General features: G+C 44.5%; 1 protein-coding gene across 1 annotated transcript in view; it reads left to right on the forward strand.

Moving 5' to 3' along the window:
- The window catches only part of LOC110528363 (phosphatidylinositol 4-phosphate 3-kinase C2 domain-containing subunit beta), an 88,663-nt gene that overhangs the window by 32,735 nt on the left and 36,047 nt on the right, over nt 1-19,881 (forward strand). The window contains exons 6-12 of the mRNA XM_036983959.1: nt 3,396-3,507; nt 3,614-3,693; nt 3,939-4,002; nt 4,120-4,266; nt 4,485-4,518; nt 6,915-7,110; nt 12,643-12,765. Coding sequence (XP_036839854.1) covers nt 3,396-3,507; nt 3,614-3,693; nt 3,939-4,002; nt 4,120-4,266; nt 4,485-4,518; nt 6,915-7,110; nt 12,643-12,765 — 756 coding nt within the window. The remainder of the gene's footprint in view (nt 1-3,395; nt 3,508-3,613; nt 3,694-3,938; nt 4,003-4,119; nt 4,267-4,484; nt 4,519-6,914; nt 7,111-12,642; nt 12,766-19,881) is intronic.

Raw genomic sequence — 19,881 nt, forward strand, 5'->3', positions numbered from 1 at the left:
TACGTTTCTGTGTGTGTATGCATGTCTCAACCTTGTGTTTGTGTGTGTGTATGCATGTCTCAACCTTACGTTTGTGTGTGTGTATGCATGTCTCAACCTTACGTTTCTGTGTTTGTGTGTGTGTATTTCAGAGGCCCAGACTATAGGAATGTGTGTGTTTAGGTTTTGTCATGAATGACAGGGCAGTGAGTTGGGGGTAGACTGTGGGAGGGAGAGAGCTGGAGTGTGTGTGTGTTTTGTGGTCCAGATATACACACAAATTTAACTGAAGGACTCAGTTGTGGTAGTTTTTAACAAGCTCTGCTGATGTCTGTGGGCCGACCTAAACCGCCCCTAAAACACAGACTCTTCTAGACCCTTTTCCCACACATACACACAGTCAGAAACTCACAGACAGAAACGGTATGTCTGTGGGCCAGCTTAGCCACAGTGGGTTTCCCCTAAAACATGTCCTTTCCCCCCGCACCTCACACACCCTGACACACACACCCTGACATGCACACACCCTCCCTCTCACTCCCCTATGAAGTCTTCTTTCAGAGGAATGCAGCCAGACAGGGTTGAAATGTATTGGACAGCAAGCTTCATTCCCGTCCAGTGCAGCTGAACGTGTGTGTGTGTGTGTGTGTGTGTGTGTGTGCATGTTTTCTGGCTCTGTGCACCTGTGTGTTTCATTTCTGTCTCAGAGCAGCGGCACATATACAGTCGTGGCCAAAAGTTTTGAGAATGACACAAAGTCTGCTGCCTCTTTTTGTATGATGGCAATTTCCATATACTCCAGAATGTTATGAAGAGTGATCCAATGAATTGCAAAGTCCCTCTTTACCATGCAAATGAACTGAATCCCCAAAAAACATTTCCACTGTATTTCAGCCCTGCCACAAAAGGACCAGCTGACATCATGTCAGTGATTCTCTCATTAACACAGGTGTGAGTGTTGACGTGGACAAGGCTGGAGATCACTCTATCATGCTGATTGAGTTTGAATAACAGACTGTAAGCTTCAAAAGGAGGGTGGTGCTTGGAATCATTGTTCTTCCTCTGTCAACCATGGTTACCTGCAAGGAAACACGTGCCGTCATCATTGCTTTGCACAAAAAAGGGCTTCACAGGCAAGGATATTGCTGCCAGTAAGATTGCACCTAAATCAACCATTTATCGGATCATCAAGAACTTCAAGGAGAGCGGTTCAATGGTTTTGAAGAAGGCTTCAGGGCACCCAAGAAATTCCAGCAAGCGCCAGGACCGTCTCCTAAAATTGATTCAGCTGCAGGATCGGGGCACCGCCAGTACAGAGCTTGCTCAGGAATGGCAGCAGGCAGGTGTGAGTGCATCTGGACGCACAGTGAGGCAAAGACTTTTGGACGATGGCCTGGTGTCAAGAAGGGCAGCAAAGAAGCCACTTCTCTCCAGGAAAAACATATAGGGACATACTGATATTCTGCAAAAGGTACAGGGATTGGACTGCTGAGGACTGGGATAAAGTATTGTTCTCTGATGAATCCCCTTTCCGATAGTTTGGGGCACCCGGAAAAAATCTTGTCCGGAGAAGACAAGGTGAGCGCTACCATCAGTCCTGTGTCATGCCAACAGTAAAGCATCCTGAGAACATTCAGGTGTGGGGTTTCTTCTCAGTAAAGGGAGTGGGCTCACTCCCACAATTTTGCATAAGAACACAGCCATGAATAAAGAATGGTACCAACACATCCTCCGAGAGCAACTTCTCCCAAACATCCAGGAACAGTTTGGTGACAAACAATGCCTTTTCCAGCATGATGGAGCACCTTGCCATAAGGCAAAAGTAATAACTAAGTGGCTCAGGGAACAAAACATCGATATTTTGGGTCCATGACCAGGAAACTCCCCAGACCTTAATCCCATTGAGAACTTGGCAGGTGGACAAACAAAAACCCACAAATTCTGACAAACTCCAAGCATTGATTATGCAAGAATGGGCTGCCATCAGTCAGGATTTGGCCCAGAAGTTAATTGACAGCATGCCAGGGTGGATTGCAGAGGTCTTGAAAAAGAAGGGTCAACACTGCAAATATTGACTCTTTGCATCAACTTCATGTAATTGTCAATAAAAGCCTTTGACACTTATGAAATGCTTGTAATTATACTTCAGTGTTCCATAGTAACATCTGACACAAATATCTAAAGATACTGAGGCAGCAGACTTTGGAGTTAAATATTTGTGTCATTCTCAACTTTTGGCCATGACTGTTCATGTAAGAGTGTGTGTCTCATTCTTTCCGTTTGTTTGTTTTTCAGGCCCAGAGCAGCTGTGTGTTTCTTTCTCTCTCTCTCTGTGTGTGTGTGTGTGTGTGTGTGTGTATGTGTGTGTGTGTGTGTGTGTCCGTGCGTGACCGGCCTGCAGCAGAAAGTGTGTTTTCCCCTGATAATCTGCGGCTGTTAAAAGTTGGCGGGACTTGCTCTGTGTGTTGAGGTCATTGCTTGTTACCCAGCTGTCAATCACAGGGCTGGACAGTAGTAGGGTTTTAGCTCTCTCTCTCTTTATTTGCCCTCGCTTCTCTCGCTCTTTTTTATGAAGCAAAACAATCACCTCACAATGAACCCCCAGGCCCATATTGTAGTGGGTTTTCCCCTGTGTGTGTATTCACTAAGTACAGCTGCATCACATCATTGTGTAGGGACATGGCTTATCCACTTGAATGGCATACTTCTCCTACAAATGTTTTTATTTTTATGAATAATGTCTTTGTTTTTCAATGCTTTGTTATTTGTATTGTTGGGGGAGGGAAACTTTACAATAACATTTGTCTGTCTGTCTCTGTCTCTCTGTCTGTCTCTGTCTCTCTGTCTGTCTCTGTCTGTTTGTTTCTCTGTCTGTTTGTTTCTCTGTCTGTTTGTTTCTCTGTCTGTTTGTGTCTCTGTCTGTTTGTCTCTGTCTGTTTGTCTCTGTCTGTTTGTCTGTCTGTCTCTGTCTGTTTGTCTGTCTCTGTCTGTCTCTGTCTGTTTGTCTCTCTGTTTGTCTCTGTCTGTCTCTCTGTCTCTCTCTGTCTGTCTCTCTGTCTGTTTGTCTCTGTTTCTCTCTCTGTCTGTCTCTGTCTCTGTCTTTCTCTGTCTCTGTCTTTCTCTGTTTGTCTCTCTGGCTGTCTCTCTATCTCTGTTTGTCTCTCTCTCTCTGTTTGTCTCTCTCCCTGTGTGTGTCTCTCTGTGTCTCTCTGTGTGTCTCTCTGTGTGTCTCTCTGTGTCTCTGTGTGTGTCTCTGTGTCTCTCTCTCTGTGTGTCTCTCTCTGTTTGTGTCTCTCTCTCTGTGTCTCTCTCTCTGTGTGTGTCTCTCTCTCTGTGTCTCTCTCTCTGTGTCTCTCCCTCTCTCTGTATGTCTCTCGCTCTCTCTCTCTTTCTCTCTCTCTCTCTCCCTCTGTTAGTTCCCAGACATTGACAGGGTTGGAGCATATCCAGCTGTGTGTGAAGTTTGACTGGGACATTCGCCTCGTCCTCACCAAGAGAGGCTCTGTCAACACAGAACTGGGCCGCACGGTGAAAACACACACACACACACACACACGGGCGCGCACACACACGCATGCAGTAGCAGAGACGCACACACTCTTGTTTGATTATGTGGTTGTGTTGTGCTTGACAGGAGGAGGATGATGAGACGGCCTCTACGATGAACCACAGCATCCTGCTGCAGGAGCGACCAATCAAACAGACAGTTACTAGGTGAGGGTAGGGGCCTATAGCTCTCACGCCACTGAACACATTAGAGATGCAACCTTTATCAAGGTGATTCATAATCTGATTGGATAACTTGGATGATTGGAAGTAAAATAAATGTGATCTGGCTACCAAATTGGATGGATTAGTCAAGTCTTTTTGGAATATGTGAAAACTTCTTTAAAAAGCAATAGAAGGCCTTAGGCTGGGACTTTGATATCAGTGTTGTTGATATTTCCTTGTTTGAACAGGGAGGCTTTGACTCTGCTCCTGGACACCTTTCACAACGAGGCTGAGTCCTTTCTTCTATCAGAGGTAACCTTATACATACGCACACATAAAAACACACAAGAAGGAACACAAACATTTGTATTCTTAAAATTGATGTGTAAGGTTGAATTCTCTATGTTCTTTCCCTCCTGCCCTCTGTAGGTGGAGCTTGTGTTGCACGTGGAACGGCTCGTCCAATCAGTGAAGGCTCTCTGCAGCTCGCTGGCTGCTGTGGAAACGCCTGACATCACTTCCGCCCTCAACCAGCTTCCAGCATGCCCCTGTCGTCTGCAGCCCAGAGTCCAGAAGGTAAACACACACACTCACAATCACATCTACCATGCTTCAGATACACAGATCTAGGAGCAGTTTACCCTCCCCAATCATAGCCATAAACATTATGTTCTAAATACTAAACTGATCTTAGACCGGTACACAAGGATAACGTCATGAATTACTGTACTCCTGTAACTCCAGAACCAAAGGTTGGTTGATTGGATTCTGTAACTGTGTGTGTCTCTTCACAGGATTCATCAGTGCTGGCCATCAGAGAGAACAGAGGTAAGTTCCTTACTGATTGAATGTCCTACAATAGCACTGAATAATCCACGCATAAATACTGGCTGGTAGGGGATGACAGAGATGACAGACAGAAGCGGGGAAGGAGGATAGGAAACAGACAGGGGGATAGGAGACAGAGAGACAGAGGGGAAGGAGGATAGGAGACAGACAGGGGGATAGGAGACAGACAGAGACGGGACAGAAGAGGAACTGAGGATAGAAAAAGAGGAGTGATGCGATACTGTAGATGGAAGAGTACAGATGGAGAGAGGAGGGACACTTGGTTATGGGGTCCAGGTCAGGTCTGTACAGTAGTGTAATGCAATAAAGATCGTACCGTAAGCTCCACAGCTGAGTTGCTAGTACGTTGTAAAGCGGGCGGTCACGTGTGTTTGCGAGGCAGAGGAATCTGGGTTGAGCCATTGTACAGATAGTGTACCCAGATAGGGAAGAAGCTATACTGCTAAGCAGGCACACTGGTCCGTCACAGTAGCACTACCTCATGTCAGAGCGGAAGTGTCCTTGACTTGTTGTGATGCACATCCGTGATGTATGATATCCCCACTCTCTACCTCCCTGTCACACTCAAACAAACAGGAAGGATGGCTAACTTCGTACAGGATACACCAAGCACCAACTCCATCCATCCATCCGCCAAGCTCTATCTGTCCGTCTGCCCTTGAAAAGAGAGGGATAACATTTCAGAGAGTTGGGATGTTGTTTCCCGTGTAGGGCTGAGCTGCTGCTCCAATGGATGTATAAAGAGACACAATGTTAACAGTGGAGCCCAGTCAGCTGAGCTGTGTTGACATGGAGCAGCCATGATCTGTGTCCCAAATGGCACCCCTAAGAGCCTTGGCCAAAAGTAGTGCACTATATAGGGAATAGGGTGCCATTTGGGGCACAACCATGGAATGATGACAATAACTGATGTTTGATGTTTGACATTCCTCTGCTTTGAGAGAGAGACATCTCACAAGTCTTCATCTGGCAGCTTCATTAAATAGTGCCCGCAAAACAAAACATCTGGCAGCTTCATTAAATAGTGCCCGCAAAACACCAGTCTCAACTTCAACTGTAAAGCGACGACTCCAGGATGCTGGCCTTCTAGGCAGAGTTCCTCTGTCCAGTGTCTGTGTTCTTTTGCCCATCTTAATATATTTTTTTTATTGGCTAGTCTGAGATATGGCTTTTTCTTTGCAACTCTGCCTAGAAGGCAAGCACCCCGGAGTCGCCTCTTCACTGTTAACGTTGAGACTGGTGTTTTGTGGGTACTATTTAATGAAGCTGCCAGTTGAGGACTTGTGAGGCGTCTGTTTCTCAAACTAGACACACTAATGTACTTGTCCTCTTGCTCAGTTGTGCACCGGGGCCTCTCACTCCTCTTTATATACTGGTTAGAGCCAGTTTGCGCTGGTCTGTGAAGGGAGTAGTACACCTCGTTGTACGAGAGCTTCAGTTTCTTGAAAATTTCTCGCATGGAATAGCCTTTATTTCTCAGAACAAGAATAGACTGACGAGTTTCAGAAAAGTTATTTATTTCTAGCCATTTTGAGCCTGTAATTGAACCCACAAATGCTGATGCTCCAGATACTCAACTAGTTTAAAGAAAGCCAGTTTTATTGCCTCTTTAATCAGAACAACAGGTTTCAGCTGTGGTAACATAATTGCAAAAGGGTTTTCTAATCATAAATTAGCCTTTTAAAATGATAAACTTGGATTAGCTAACACAACGTGCCGTTGGAACACACGAGTGATGGTTGCTGGTAATGGGCCTCTGTACGCCTATGTAAATATTCCATAAAACATCTGCCGTTTCCAGCTACAATAGTCATTTACAACATTAACCATGTCTACACTGTATTTCTGATCAATTTGATGTTATTTTAATGGACCAAAAAAATGTGGAAGTTTCTAAGTGACCCCAAGCTTTTGAACGGTAGTGTATGTATATGGGGCAGCAGCCTCTAAGGGTGCAGGGTTGTGTAACCGGGTGGAAGCCGGCTAGTGATGACTATTTAAGTCTGATGGCCTGATGGCCTTGCAATACAAAACAATACATACGTAATCCAAAAAATATGTTTTATATAGGATGAACCATGACTAGATTACAGTATATATAATGAGTTGACGTTGAGGGAGAGGTTATTTTCCTGGCACCACTCTGTTGTCATCAGCAAACTTGATGAATGATTTGGAGACGTGCGTGACCACTCTGTCATGGGTGCTCAATTCTGCACCCTGATCATTACTAACATTCAGAAAGTTGAACTTTTAATACTTGTGTTAAGTGGTTGTTTATCCCTCCTTAATTGAATGCACTTAGTGTAAGTCTGTCTGGATAAGAGCGTCTGCTAAATGAAGGTGAATCTAAATGGTTTCTGAAAATGTTGCAGAGAAAGTGGTGGAGAAGCTGACGGTGGCCATTTTAGATCTGGTGGAGCTGTACTGCAGCACATTCAACGCTAACTTCCACACCACGGTGCAGAGCAACCGGCACACGGCGCCCACACAGGAAGCAGGCCTGGTCACCAATGTCCTATCCTTCAGCGTCTACGCTGCTCACCGCATCCCCATCACATGGGCGGCCAGGTAACACACACACACACAGGCAGCTGTTCAGGCTGGATTTCCCTAGTATAATCTATGAGGATGACATTGTGTTATCCCTCTCCCTCCCTCTCCTTCTCCATCCCTCTCCTTCTCCATCCCTCTCCTTCTCCCCAGTGGTGGAAAAAGTACCCAATTTTCATACTTAAGTGAAAGTAAACATACCTTAGAGAAGTAAAAGTAAAAGAGAAGAGAAGTAAAAGAAAGAGAAGAGAAGTAAAAGAAAGAGAAGAGAAGTAAAAGAAAGAGAAGAGAAGTAAAAGAAAGAGAAGAGAAGTAAAAGAAAGAGAAGAGAAGTAAAAGAAAGAGAAGAGAAGTATAAGAAAGAGAAGAGAAGTATAAGAAAGAGAAGAGAAGTATAAGAAAGAGAAGATAAGAAAGAGAAGAGAAGAAAGAGAAGAGAAGTAAAAGAAAGAGAAGAGAAGTATAAGAAAGAAGAGAAGTATAAGAAAGAAGAGAAGTATAAGAAAGAGAAGAGAAGTATAAGAGAAGAAAGAGAAGAGAAGTATAAGAGAAGAAAGAGAAGAGAAGTAAAAGAGAAGAAAGAGAAGAGAAGTAAAAGAAAGAAGAGAAGTAAAAGAAAGAGAAGAGAAGTATAAGAGAAGAAAGAGAAGAGAAGTAAAAGAAAGAGAAGAGAAGTAAAAGAAAGAGAAGAGAAGTAAAAGAAAGAGAAGAGAAGTAAAAGAAAGAGAAGAGAAGTAAAAGAAAGAGAAGAGAAGTAAAAGAAAGAGAAGAGAAGTAAAAGAAAGAGAAGTAAAAGAGAAGTATAAGAAAGAAGAGAAGTATAAGAAAGAGAAGAGAAGTATAAGAGAAGAGAAGAGAAGAAAGAGAAGAGAAGTAAAAGAAAGAGAAGAGAAGTAAAAGAAAGAGAAGAGAAGTAAAAGAAAGAGAAGAGAAGTAAAAGAAAGAGAAGTAAAAGAGAAGTATAAGAAAGAAGAGAAGTATAAGAAAGAAGAGAAGTATAAGAAAGAGAAGAGAAGAAAGAGAAGAGAAGTAAAAGAAAGAGAAGAGAAGTAAAAGAAAGAGAAGAGAAGTAAAAGAAAGAGAAGAGAAGTAAAAGAAAGAGAAGAAAGAGAAGTAAAAGAAAGAGAAGAGAAGAAAGAGAAGAGAAGAAAGAGAAGGAGAAGAAAGAGAAGTAAAAGAAGGAGAAGAGAGAAGAGAAGTAAAAGAAGGAGAAGAGAGAAGAGAAGTAAAAGAAGGAGAAGAGAGAAGAGAAGTAAAAGAAGGAGAAGAGAGAAGAGAAGTAAAAGAAGGAGAAGAGGGAAGAGAAGTAAAAGGAGAAGAAAGAAGAGAAGTAAAAGAAGGAGAAGAGAGAAGAGAAGTAAAAGGAGAAGAGAGAAGAGAAATAAAAGAAAGAGAAGAGAAATAAAAGTGAAAGAGAAGAGAAGTAAAAGTGAAAGAGAAGAGAAGTAAAGTGAAAGAGAAGAGAAGTAAAAGGAGAAGAAAGAAGAGAAGTAAAAGAAGGAGAAGAAAGAAGAGAAGTAAGAAGGAGAAGAGAGAAGAGAAATAAAAGAAAGAAAGAGAAGAGAAGTAAAAGTGAAAGAGAAGAGAAGTAAAAGTGAAAGTCACCCAGTAAAATACTACTTGAGTAAAATACTAAAAGTATTTGGTTTTAAATAAATGTAATTGCTAAAATATACTTAAGTGCCAAAAGTAAAAGTATAAATCATTTAAAATTCCTTATATAAAGCAAACCAGATGGCATCATTTTCTTGTTTTTATTTATTTACGGATAGCCAGGGCCATGGTCCAACACTAAGCATGTGTTTAGTGAGTCCACCAGATCAGAGGAAGTAGGGATGACCAGGGATGTTCTATTGATAAATGTGTAAATTAGACAATTTTTCTTTCCTGCTAAGCATCCAAAATGTAACGAGTACTTTTGGGTGTCAGGGAAAATGTATGAAGTAAAAAGTACATCATTTTCTTTCGGAATGTAGTGAAGTAAAAGGTGTCAAAAATATAAATAGTAAAGTACAGTTACCCCCCAAAACTAAAGTATTTCTACTTTAGTACTTTACACCACTGCTTCTCCTTCTCCCTCTCTTATTCTCCCTCTCTCATTCTCTGCCCTTCTATTTCTCTTTCCTATTCCCTTCTTTCCCTCTCCACTTTCTATCTCATTTTCTCTCCCTTCTCCCTCTTCTCCCTATCCTCTCCCCTTCTCCCTATCCCCCCTCCCCTTCTCCCTCTACGTCTCTCTTTTCATCACCCTCCATTCCATTTTCACTTCTCTTACTTTTCCCATCCTCTCTTCCATCTTCTACCCTTTTTTCTCCCTTTCCCTTCCCATCACATCCCTCCCTCTATATTGACCTGAGTGAATTCAGGTCAGGCCAAACCCTCCCCCTGAATCTCCATGAATCTGTCTTCTCTCAGCACCTGCCCTTTCTTCAACTCTCCTCTGGCACTGCCACATACTGTATGCAGGGGTATATGCACTGCCATCCCACCATTCCCATACATTCTATACTCAACTCCTTACCCTACCCATTCCCCCACACTCACCCTGCAGCCCTATTGCCCTTACCATTGTCTCTGCTCCTAGACTTCCCCCGGTACCCTCCCTATCCCCACCGCCGTGTGTGGCCCTCCTCCACTCCCCCCACCCCCTTCCAGCCACATGAAGGGTCCGCTCTGCTTCACCCCCCCCCCCCCCCCCCCCCCCCCTCCAGCCACATGAAGGGTCCGCTCTGCTTCACCCCCCACCCACCTCCAGCCACATGAAGGGTCCGCTCTGCTTCACCACCCCCCCCCCTCCAGCCACATGAAGGGTCCGCTCTGCTTCACCCCCCCCCCCCCCTCCAGCCACATGAAGGGTCCGCTCTGCTTCACCCCCCACCCCCCTTCCAGCCACATGAAGAGTCCGCTCTGCTTCACCCCCCACCCCCCTTCCAGCCACATGAAGGGTCCGCTCTGCTTCACCCCCCACCCCCCCCCCCCCCTCCAGCCACATGAAGAGTCCGCTCTGCTTCACCCCCCACCCCCCTTCCAGCCACATGAAGAGTCCGCTCTGCTTCACGCCCCCCCCCTTCCAGCCACATGAAGAGTCCGCTCTGCTTCACCCCCCACCCCCCTTCCAGCCACATGAAGAGTCCGCTCTGCTTCACCCCCCCCCCCCCCCTCCAGCCACATGAAGGGTCCGCTCTGCTTCACCCCCCCCCCCCCCCCCCCCCCTCCAGCCACATGAAGGGTCCGCTCTGCTTCACCCCCCACACCCTTCCAGCCACATGAAGAGTCCGCTCTGCTTCACCCCCCACCCCCTTCCAGCCACATGAAGAGTCCGCTCTGCTTCACCCCCCCCCCCCTTCCAGCCACATGAAGGGTCCGCTCTGCTTCACCCCCCACCCCCTTCCAGCCACATGAAGAGTCCGCTCTGCTTCACCCCCCACCCCCTTCCAGCCACATGAAGGGTCCGCTCTGCTTCACCCCCCCCACCCCCCTTCCAGCCACATGAAGGGTCCGCTCTGCTTCACCCCCCCCCCTTCCAGCCACATGAAGGGTCCGCTCTGCTTCACCCCCCACCCCCTTCCAGCCACATGAAGGGTCCGCTCTGCTTCACCCCCCACCCCCCTTCCAGCCACATGAAGAGTCCGCTCTGCTTCACCCCCCACCCCCCCCCCTCCAGCCACATGAAGAGTCCGCTCTGCTTCACCCCCCACCCCCCTTCCAGCCACATGAAGAGTCCGCTCTGCTTCACCCCCCACCCCCCCCCCTCCAGCCACATGAAGAGTCCACTCTGCTTCACCCCCCACCCCCCTTCCAGCCACATGAAGAGTCCGCTCTGCTTCACCCCCCACCCCCCCCCCCTTCCAGCCACATGAAGAGTCCGCTCTGCTTCACCCCCCTCTCCAGACCCCAGTTGGCTGGCTCCTTTGTCTCCCTTGAAACTGATGCTGGCACGTGATTGATTGACAGCCTGGGAACCCTGCCTGACCTTTAACCCGAAGGGGCGGGGCAGAGCTCTGGCTGGTCACTCGGGACCTGTCCGGCGGTTTCACATGCCATCTGTGTATGTGAAGGTGTGTCTTTGTGTGCAGGAAGACAGATCAATTGATACCAAAATATCAGCTAATCTCCCACACAATGGATATCATCTGTATTGATAAGGTTTTCAGATAGGGATTTAGTTAGCAATTAGGTGCATGTGCATATTCCCCTTTCAAGACGATTGGATATGTATCTAGATACATGGGCTCCGTCACGATACAGGAACGATATGTTTTAGTTGGAATCGATTCGGTGCCATTTGGTTTGATTACAGAACGAATCAATGCAATGTGGTTCGATGCGATACGATTCGATGCACTAACATTTTTTGCATAAACACATTAATTTTATATAAGTCCTTACCCTAACCATTCCCCCACACTCACAGGCTATAGCCAGATCAGAGTTGTCTCCGGTAGCTTAACTTTTATTCTGGTAAAACACCATGTTCAACATGGTAGAGATAACAATAACCTAATAAGCCATTTTTGCATTTGAATGCTGAAGGTGCAGATGCACAAGATCTGGAGCAGGCCGCCTACCTGCCGTTGGTCAGTGTGCAAAGCTGTGCTCAGTTTGACTAGGCTACTGATATTCCCTAGGGTTATTCGGCATGCAAAATGACTTGTAGATCAATGGCTCAACATAGTTACATGCTTAGTTCCACACTGAAGGAAAGGCCGCATCAGTTGTCAAACTATGAGGTATTTTTGGAAGGTAGAAAAAAAGTCATATGAGCATAAGTTTTATCAGTTTGGGTCCGATGGAGTCCTGTCTTAAACATTTAGAACGAGCGCTGATGGGTATCGGGCGCTGATGGGTATCGGGCGCTGATGGGTATCGGGCGCTGATGGGTATCTGGCGCTGATGGGTATCTGGCGCTGATGGGTATCTGGCGCTGTTGGGTATCGGGCGCTGATGGGTATCGTGTAATTGTTACTTCCCTTAGTAGCAATAGCACTCTACTGTAAGACAAATTACATGGTAACATTGTTAACCAATGTTATTACCCTTTAATTACTATTCAGTCTTGGGGATTAATAATACAAAAAATTACAGCTAAATAAGTTATTACCAAGTAGCTAAAATACCAGATTTATAGTCCTGTAAAATAAAATGCTATGAATTTGTGAATATTGCTAATTCTATGTAACATTTAGAGTTTCCCTGCCTGGTCCCAGTCCCTCACTGGTCTACTCTTCCTTTTATACCTCCTCTCTAGAGACCAGCCTCCTCATTCCCCCTTTATATAAGGGAGGGCAAGGTGCTCAGTTACTTGTAATTATAGCAGTTCCAGGCGTAGTCATTATGAAACTCCATCTACACTGAGTGTACAAAACATTAAAACACCTTCATAATATTGAGTTTGCATTTAACCGGTCACCTCCCCTTCGTCTACACTGATTTAAGTAGATTTAACAAGTGACGTCACTAAAATGATCATAGCTTTTACCTGGATTCACCTTGTCATTGAATTGATCTCTGTTATCCCATTGGCTGATTTCCACTTCCTCTTCCTATCAGCTACGAGGGCTTCTTCCTGTCAGGCTCTCTGACCCATGGAGGGGCGGAGCTTTGTGCCCCCCAGCACACCAGCAAACAGCAGGTCAGCAAGTACCTGTTTCACCTGGTAGTCTGGGACCAGAGGTACGTACCCAATCACAGCCTGTCACAACAGACCTTATAGGCACCTCAACCAACCTCACAGAGATGTTCACCAATCAGAGTCTATGTATCCTAATATTACACAATGCTTATCATTTAAAAGCAATATAGATATTTGCAATCCAAACTACCTCTTCTAACAACATGTACTCATAACGTACACAACGTACACATTGGCTTCCTAAAGCATGTTAGGGTTCAAGCCATCCCACTCTAGTACCAGGTGTTCTGTTTGTCCACCTACTGTCCCCTATATGTGTCCACTGGAACGAGCTGTTGGTCGTGCATGTGGGTGTGTTTATGTGTGGGAGGACATGTGGCTGTGTTTATGTGTGGGAGGACATGTGGGTGTGTTTATGTGTGGGAGGACATGTGGGTGTGTTTATGTGTGGGAGGACATGTGGGTGTGTTTATGTGTGGGAGGACATGTGGCTGTGTTTATGTGTGGGAGGACATGTGGCTGTGTTTATGTGTGGGAGGACATGTGGCTGTGTTTATGTGTGGGAGGACATGTGGCTGTGTTTATGTGTGGGAGAACATGTGGCTGTGTTTATGTGTGGGAGGACATGTGGCTGTGTTTATGTGTGGGAGGACATGTGGCTGTGTTTATGTGTGGGAGGACATGTGGCTGTGTTTATGTGTGGGAGGACATGTGGCTGTGTTTATGTGTGGGAGGACATGTGGCTGTGTTTATGTGTGGGAGGACATGTGGCTGTGTTTATGTGTGGGAGGACATGTGGCTGTGTTTATGTGTGGGAGGACATGTGGCTGTGTTTATGTGTGGGAGGACATGTGGCTGTGTTTATGTGTGGGAGGACATGTGGCTGTGTTTATGTGTGGGAGGACATGTGGCTGTGTTTATGTGTGGGAGGACATGTGGCTGTGTTTATGTGTGGGAGGACATGTGGGTGTGTTTATGTGTGGGAGGACATGTGGCTGTGTTTATGTGTGGGAGGACATGTGGCTGTGTTTATGTGTGGGAGGACATGTGGCTGTGTTTATGTGTGGGAGGAAATGTGGCTGTGTTTATGTGTGGGAGGACATGTGGCTGTGTTTATGTGTGGGAGGACCTGTGGCTGTGTTTATGTGTGGGAGGACATGTGGCTGTGTTTATGTGTGGGAGGACATGTGGCTGTGTTTATGTGTGGGAGGACATGTGGCTGTGTTTATGTGTGGGAGGACATGTGGCTGTGTTTATGTGTGGGAGGACATGTGGCTGTGTTTATGTGTGGGAGGACATGTGGCTGTGTTTATGTGTGGGAGGACATGTGGCTGTGTTTATGTGTGGGAGGACATGTGGGTGTGTTTATGTGTGGGAGGACATGTGGCTGTGTTTATGTGTGGGAGGACATGTGGCTGTGTTTATGTGTGGGAGGACATGTGGCTGTGTTTATGTGTGGGAGGACATGTGGGTGTGTTTATGTGTGGGAGGACGTGGCTGTGTTTATGTGTGGGAGGACATGTGGGTACTTATTGAAGCAGATGGAAAGTGTTTACAGTGGGTTGTTACTTGTGGGTGTAACTAGTCTCCTTGGCTATGTATGCATATCTATTTTCTGATCTCTGTACCTCCTGACCTTGATGCGTGGTCCCTGGGGTTATTTTAAAGATACTATTGTTGCAATATTATTTTTGCCTCTATTGTATGAATATTTTTAGTCCTCCGGTATCCGGGTGGATTTATAAAGTGTTGTAGAGAAACATGTTTTGGCAACCCGTGTAGGCCTGCCTAATGGTTCCTTCAGATGTGACAACAATTTTGCAAAACCTTGACCCTAAAACAACACTTACCGAGAAGACTGCTTGACAGTGTCCAACACAAATAGACCTGGCACAAATACCAAATAGGTCATGTTTCATTATGGCTGGAGTACATTGGAGTTTGGACAGGGAGTGCAGCAGGCTACAGCCTTGTAAGGTAGCCTTCCTCAAACTGTTCATGGTTTGTTGGTTGTGTGTAAGTCTTCAATGTACATTTTTGTCTTTTTGGCTGGACGACTCATCTTAAAGTCCTGCTCCGTTCTCCTTTTCACCTCATTTATCACCTCATTTCTTTAACAAAAGGCACATCTCAATAGGTGGTCCATGTGTCCTCATGACCTCATGTGTCCTCTGGGCTTCCAAGTGGCACAGCGGTCTAAGGCACTGCATCTCAGTGCTAGACGCGTCACTACAGACCCTGGTTCGATTCCAGGCTGTATCACAACCGGCCGTGATTGGGAGTCCTGTGGCGCACAATTGGCCCAGCGTCGTTAGGGTTTGGCCAGGGTAGCCCGTCATTGTAAATAAGAATTTGTTCTTAACCGACTTGCCTAGTTAAATGAAGTTGGGGGGTGAGCCATTCCTTTTTTGTTCTCTATTGTTCTTCAAGTATCTATTCCAGGACTACCGCCCATAGTGTACAAACAAGCCCCATAACTGAACATGTTGTCTTAGTTAGCGAAGCATGCTAGCAGGTCCACCAGTGGGGTTTAGCTCAGAACCAATGGTGTTTGTTCATCACACTACTATTTTTAGTTGACTCGATGCTAGCTTCTTTCATGCTAACGAGTCTTTGAAGTTTTAGGATTCCAACAGAGTTCTTAATGTGTTATTCTCTTTCATGTGGGAGACGTGTTGAAAGCACACGGGTCCCATGTGGATGACAGAGGGCTAAATATAAATGGAGGGATCATTTACTAGCTCTATAACGCTACTCTGTTCAGTTACAGTGAGGGATCATTTACTAGCTCTATAACGTTACTCTGTTCAGTTACAGTGAGGGATCATTTACTAGCTCTATAACGCTACTCTGTTCAGTTACAGTGAGGGATTGTTTACTAGCTCTATAACGTTACTCTGTTCAGTTACAGTGAGGGATCATTTACTAGCACTATAACGTTACTCTGCTGTTCAGTTACAGTGAGGGATCGTTTACTAGCTCTATAACATTACTCTGCTCTTCAGTTACAGTGAGGGATCGTTTACTAGCTCTATAACGCTACTCTGTTCAGTTACAGTGAGGGATCGTTTACTAGCTCTAACGTTACTCTGTTGTTCAGTTACAGTGAGGGATCGTTTACTAGCTCTATAACGTTACTCTGTTGTTCAGTTACAGTGAGGGATCATTTACTAGCTCTATAACGTTACTCTGCTGTTCAGTTACAGTGAGGGATCATTTACTAGCTCTATAACGCTACTCTGTTCAGTTACAGTGAGGGATCGTTTACTAGCTCTATAACGTTACTCTGTTGTTCAGTTACAGTGAGGGATCGTTTACTAGCTCTATAACGCTACTCTGTTCAGTTACAGTGAGGGATCGTTTACTAGCTCTATAACGTTACTCTGTTGTTCAGTTACAGTGAGGGATCATTTACTAGCTCTATAACGCTACTCTGTTCAGTTACAGTGAGGGATAGTTTAATAGCTCTATAACGTTACTCTGCTCTTCAGTTACAGTGAGGGATCGTTTACTAGCTCTATAACGCTACTCTGTTCAGTTACAGTGAGGGATAGTTTAATAGCTCTATAACGTTACTCTGCTCTTCAGTTACAGTGAGGGATAGTTTAATAGCTCTATAACGTTACTCTGCTGTTCAGTTACAGTGAGGGATCGTTTAATAGCTCTATAACATTACTCTGCTCTTCAGTTACAGTGAGGGATCGTTTACTAGCTCTATAACGCTACTCTGTTCAGTTACAGTGAGGGATAGTTTAATAGCTCTATAACATTACTCTGCTCTTCAGTTACAGTGAGGGATCGTTTACTAGCTCTATAACGTTACTCTGTTCAGTTACAGTGAGGGATCATTTACTAGCTCTATAACGTTACTCTGTTCAGTTACAGTGAGGGATCGTTTAATAGCTCTATAACATTACTCTGCTCTTCAGTTACAGTGAGGGATCATTTACTAGCTCTTCAGTTACAGTGAGGGATCATTTACTAGCTCTATAACGCTACTCTGTTCAGTTACAGTGAGGGATAGTTTAATAGCTCTATAACATTACTCTGCTCTTCAGTTACAGTGAGGGATCGTTTACTAGCTCTATATCGTTACTCTGTTCAGTTACAGTGAGGGATCGTTTACTAGCTCTATAACATTACTCTGCTCTTCAGTTACAGTGAGGGATCGTTTACTAGCTCTATAACATTACTCTGCTGTTCAGTTACAGTGAGGGATCGTTTACTAGCTCTATAACGTTACTCTGCTGTTCAGTTACAGTGAGGGATCGTTTACTAGCTCTATAACGTTACTCTGTTGTTCAGTTACAGTGAGGGATCGTTTACTAGCTCTATAACGTTACTCTGCTGTTCAGTTACAGTGAGGGATCGTTTACTAGCTCTATAACGCTACTCTGTTCAGTTACAGTGAGGGATCGTTTACTAGCTCTATAACGTTACTCTGTTCAGTTACAGTGAGGGATTGTTTACTAGCTCTATAACGTTACTCTGCTGTTCAGTTACAGTGAGGGATCGTTTACTAGCTCTATAACATTACTCTGCTGTTCAGTTACAGTGAGGGATCGTTTACTAGCTCTATAACGTTACTCTGCTGTTCAGTTACGGTGAGGGATCGTTTACTAGCACTATAACGTTACTCTGTTCAGTTACAGTGAGGGATCGTTTACTAGCACTATAACGTTACTCTGCTGTTCAGTTACATTGAGGGATCGTTTACTAGCTCTATAACATTACTCTGCTGTTCAGTTACAGTGAGGGATCGTTTACTAGCTCTATAACGTTACTCTGCTGTTCAGTTACAGTGAGGGATCGTTTACTAGCTCTATAACGTTACTCTGTTGTTCAGTTACAGTGAGGGATCGTTTACTAGCTCTATAACGTTACTCTGCTGTTCAGTTACAGTGAGGGATTGTTTAATAGCTCTACAACGTTACTCTGCTGTTCAGTTACAGTGAGGGATCGTTTACTAGCACTATAACGTTACTCTGCTCTTCAGTTACAGTGAGGGATCGTTTACTAGCTCTATAACGTTACTCTGCTGTTCAGTTACAGTGAGGGATCGTTTACTAGCTCTATAACGTTACTCTGCTGTTCAGTTACAGTGAGGGATCGTTTACTAGCTCTATAACGTTACTCTGCTGTTCAGTTACAGTGAGGGATCGTTTACTAGCACTATAACGTTACTCTGTTCAGTTACAGTGAGGGATCGTTTACTAGCTCTATAACGTTACTCTGCTGTTCAGTTACAGTGAGGGATTGTTTAATAGCTCTATAACGTTACTCTGCTGTTCAGTTACAGTGAGGGATCGTTTACTAGCTCTATAACGTTACTCTGCTGTTCAGTTACAGTGAGGGATCGTTTACTAGCACTATAACGTTACTCTGTTCAGTTACAGTGAGGGATTGTTTACTAGCTCTATAACGTTACTCTGCTGTTCAGTTACAGTGAGGGATCGTTTACTAGCTCTATATCGTTACTCTGTTCAGTTACAGTGAGGGATTGTTTACTAGCTCTATAACGTTACTCTGCTGTTCAGTTACAGTGAGGGATTGTTTAATAGCTCTATAACGTTACTCTGCTGTTCAGTTACAGTGAGGGATCATTTACTAGCTCTATAACGTTACTCTGCTGTTCAGTTACAGTGAGGGATCATTTACTAGCTCTATAACGCTACTCTGTTCAGTTACAGTGAGGGATCGTTTACTAGCTCTATAACGCTACTCTGCTCTTCAGTTACAGTGAGGGATCATTTACTAGCTCTATAACGCTACTCTGTTCAGTTACAGTGAGGGATCATTTACTAGCTCTATAACGCTACTCTGTTCAGTTACAGTGAGGGATTGTTTACTAGCTCTATAACGTTACTCTGTTCAGTTACAGTGAGGGATCATTTACTAGCACTATAACGTTACTCTGCTGTTCAGTTACAGTGAGGGATCGTTTACTAGCTCTATAACATTACTCTGCTCTTCAGTTACAGTGAGGGATCGTTTACTAGCTCTATAACGCTACTCTGTTCAGTTACAGTGAGGGATCGTTTACTAGCTCTAACGTTACTCTGTTGTTCAGTTACAGTGAGGGATCGTTTACTAGCTCTATAACGTTACTCTGTTGTTCAGTTACAGTGAGGGATCATTTACTAGCTCTATAACGTTACTCTGCTGTTCAGTTACAGTGAGGGATCATTTACTAGCTCTATAACGCTACTCTGTTCAGTTACAGTGAGGGATCGTTTACTAGCTCTATAACGTTACTCTGTTGTTCAGTTACAGTGAGGGATCGTTTACTAGCTCTATAACGCTACTCTGTTCAGTTACAGTGAGGGATCGTTTACTAGCTCTATAACGTTACTCTGTTGTTCAGTTACAGTGAGGGATCATTTACTAGCTCTATAACGCTACTCTGTTCAGTTACAGTGAGGGATCGTTTACTAGCTCTATAACGCTACTCTGTTCAGTTACAGTGAGGGATAGTTTAATAGCTCTATAACGTTACTCTGCTCTTCAGTTACAGTGAGGGATCGTTTACTAGCTCTATAACGCTACTCTGTTCAGTTACAGTGAGGGATAGTTTAATAGCTCTATAACGTTACTCTGCTCTTCAGTTACAGTGAGGGATAGTTTAATAGCTCTATAACGTTACTCTGCTGTTCAGTTACAGTGAGGGATCGTTTAATAGCTCTATAACATTACTCTGCTCTTCAGTTACAGTGAGGGATCGTTTACTAGCTCTATAACGCTACTCTGTTCAGTTACAGTGAGGGATAGTTTAATAGCTCTATAACATTACTCTGCTCTTCAGTTACAGTGAGGGATCGTTTACTAGCTCTATAACGTTACTCTGTTCAGTTACAGTGAGGGATCATTTACTAGCTCTATAACGTTACTCTGTTCAGTTACAGTGAGGGATCGTTTAATAGCTCTATAACATTACTCTGCTCTTCAGTTACAGTGAGGGATCATTTACTAGCTCTTCAGTTACAGTGAGGGATCATTTACTAGCTCTATAACGCTACTCTGTTCAGTTACAGTGAGGGATAGTTTAATAGCTCTATAACATTACTCTGCTCTTCAGTTACAGTGAGGGATCGTTTACTAGCTCTATATCGTTACTCTGTTCAGTTACAGTGAGGGATCGTTTACTAGCTCTATAACAT

Source organism: Oncorhynchus mykiss, chromosome 7, assembly GCF_013265735.2.
Source record: "Oncorhynchus mykiss isolate Arlee chromosome 7, USDA_OmykA_1.1, whole genome shotgun sequence".
In the NCBI taxonomy this organism is placed as follows: Eukaryota; Metazoa; Chordata; class Actinopteri; order Salmoniformes; family Salmonidae; genus Oncorhynchus; species Oncorhynchus mykiss.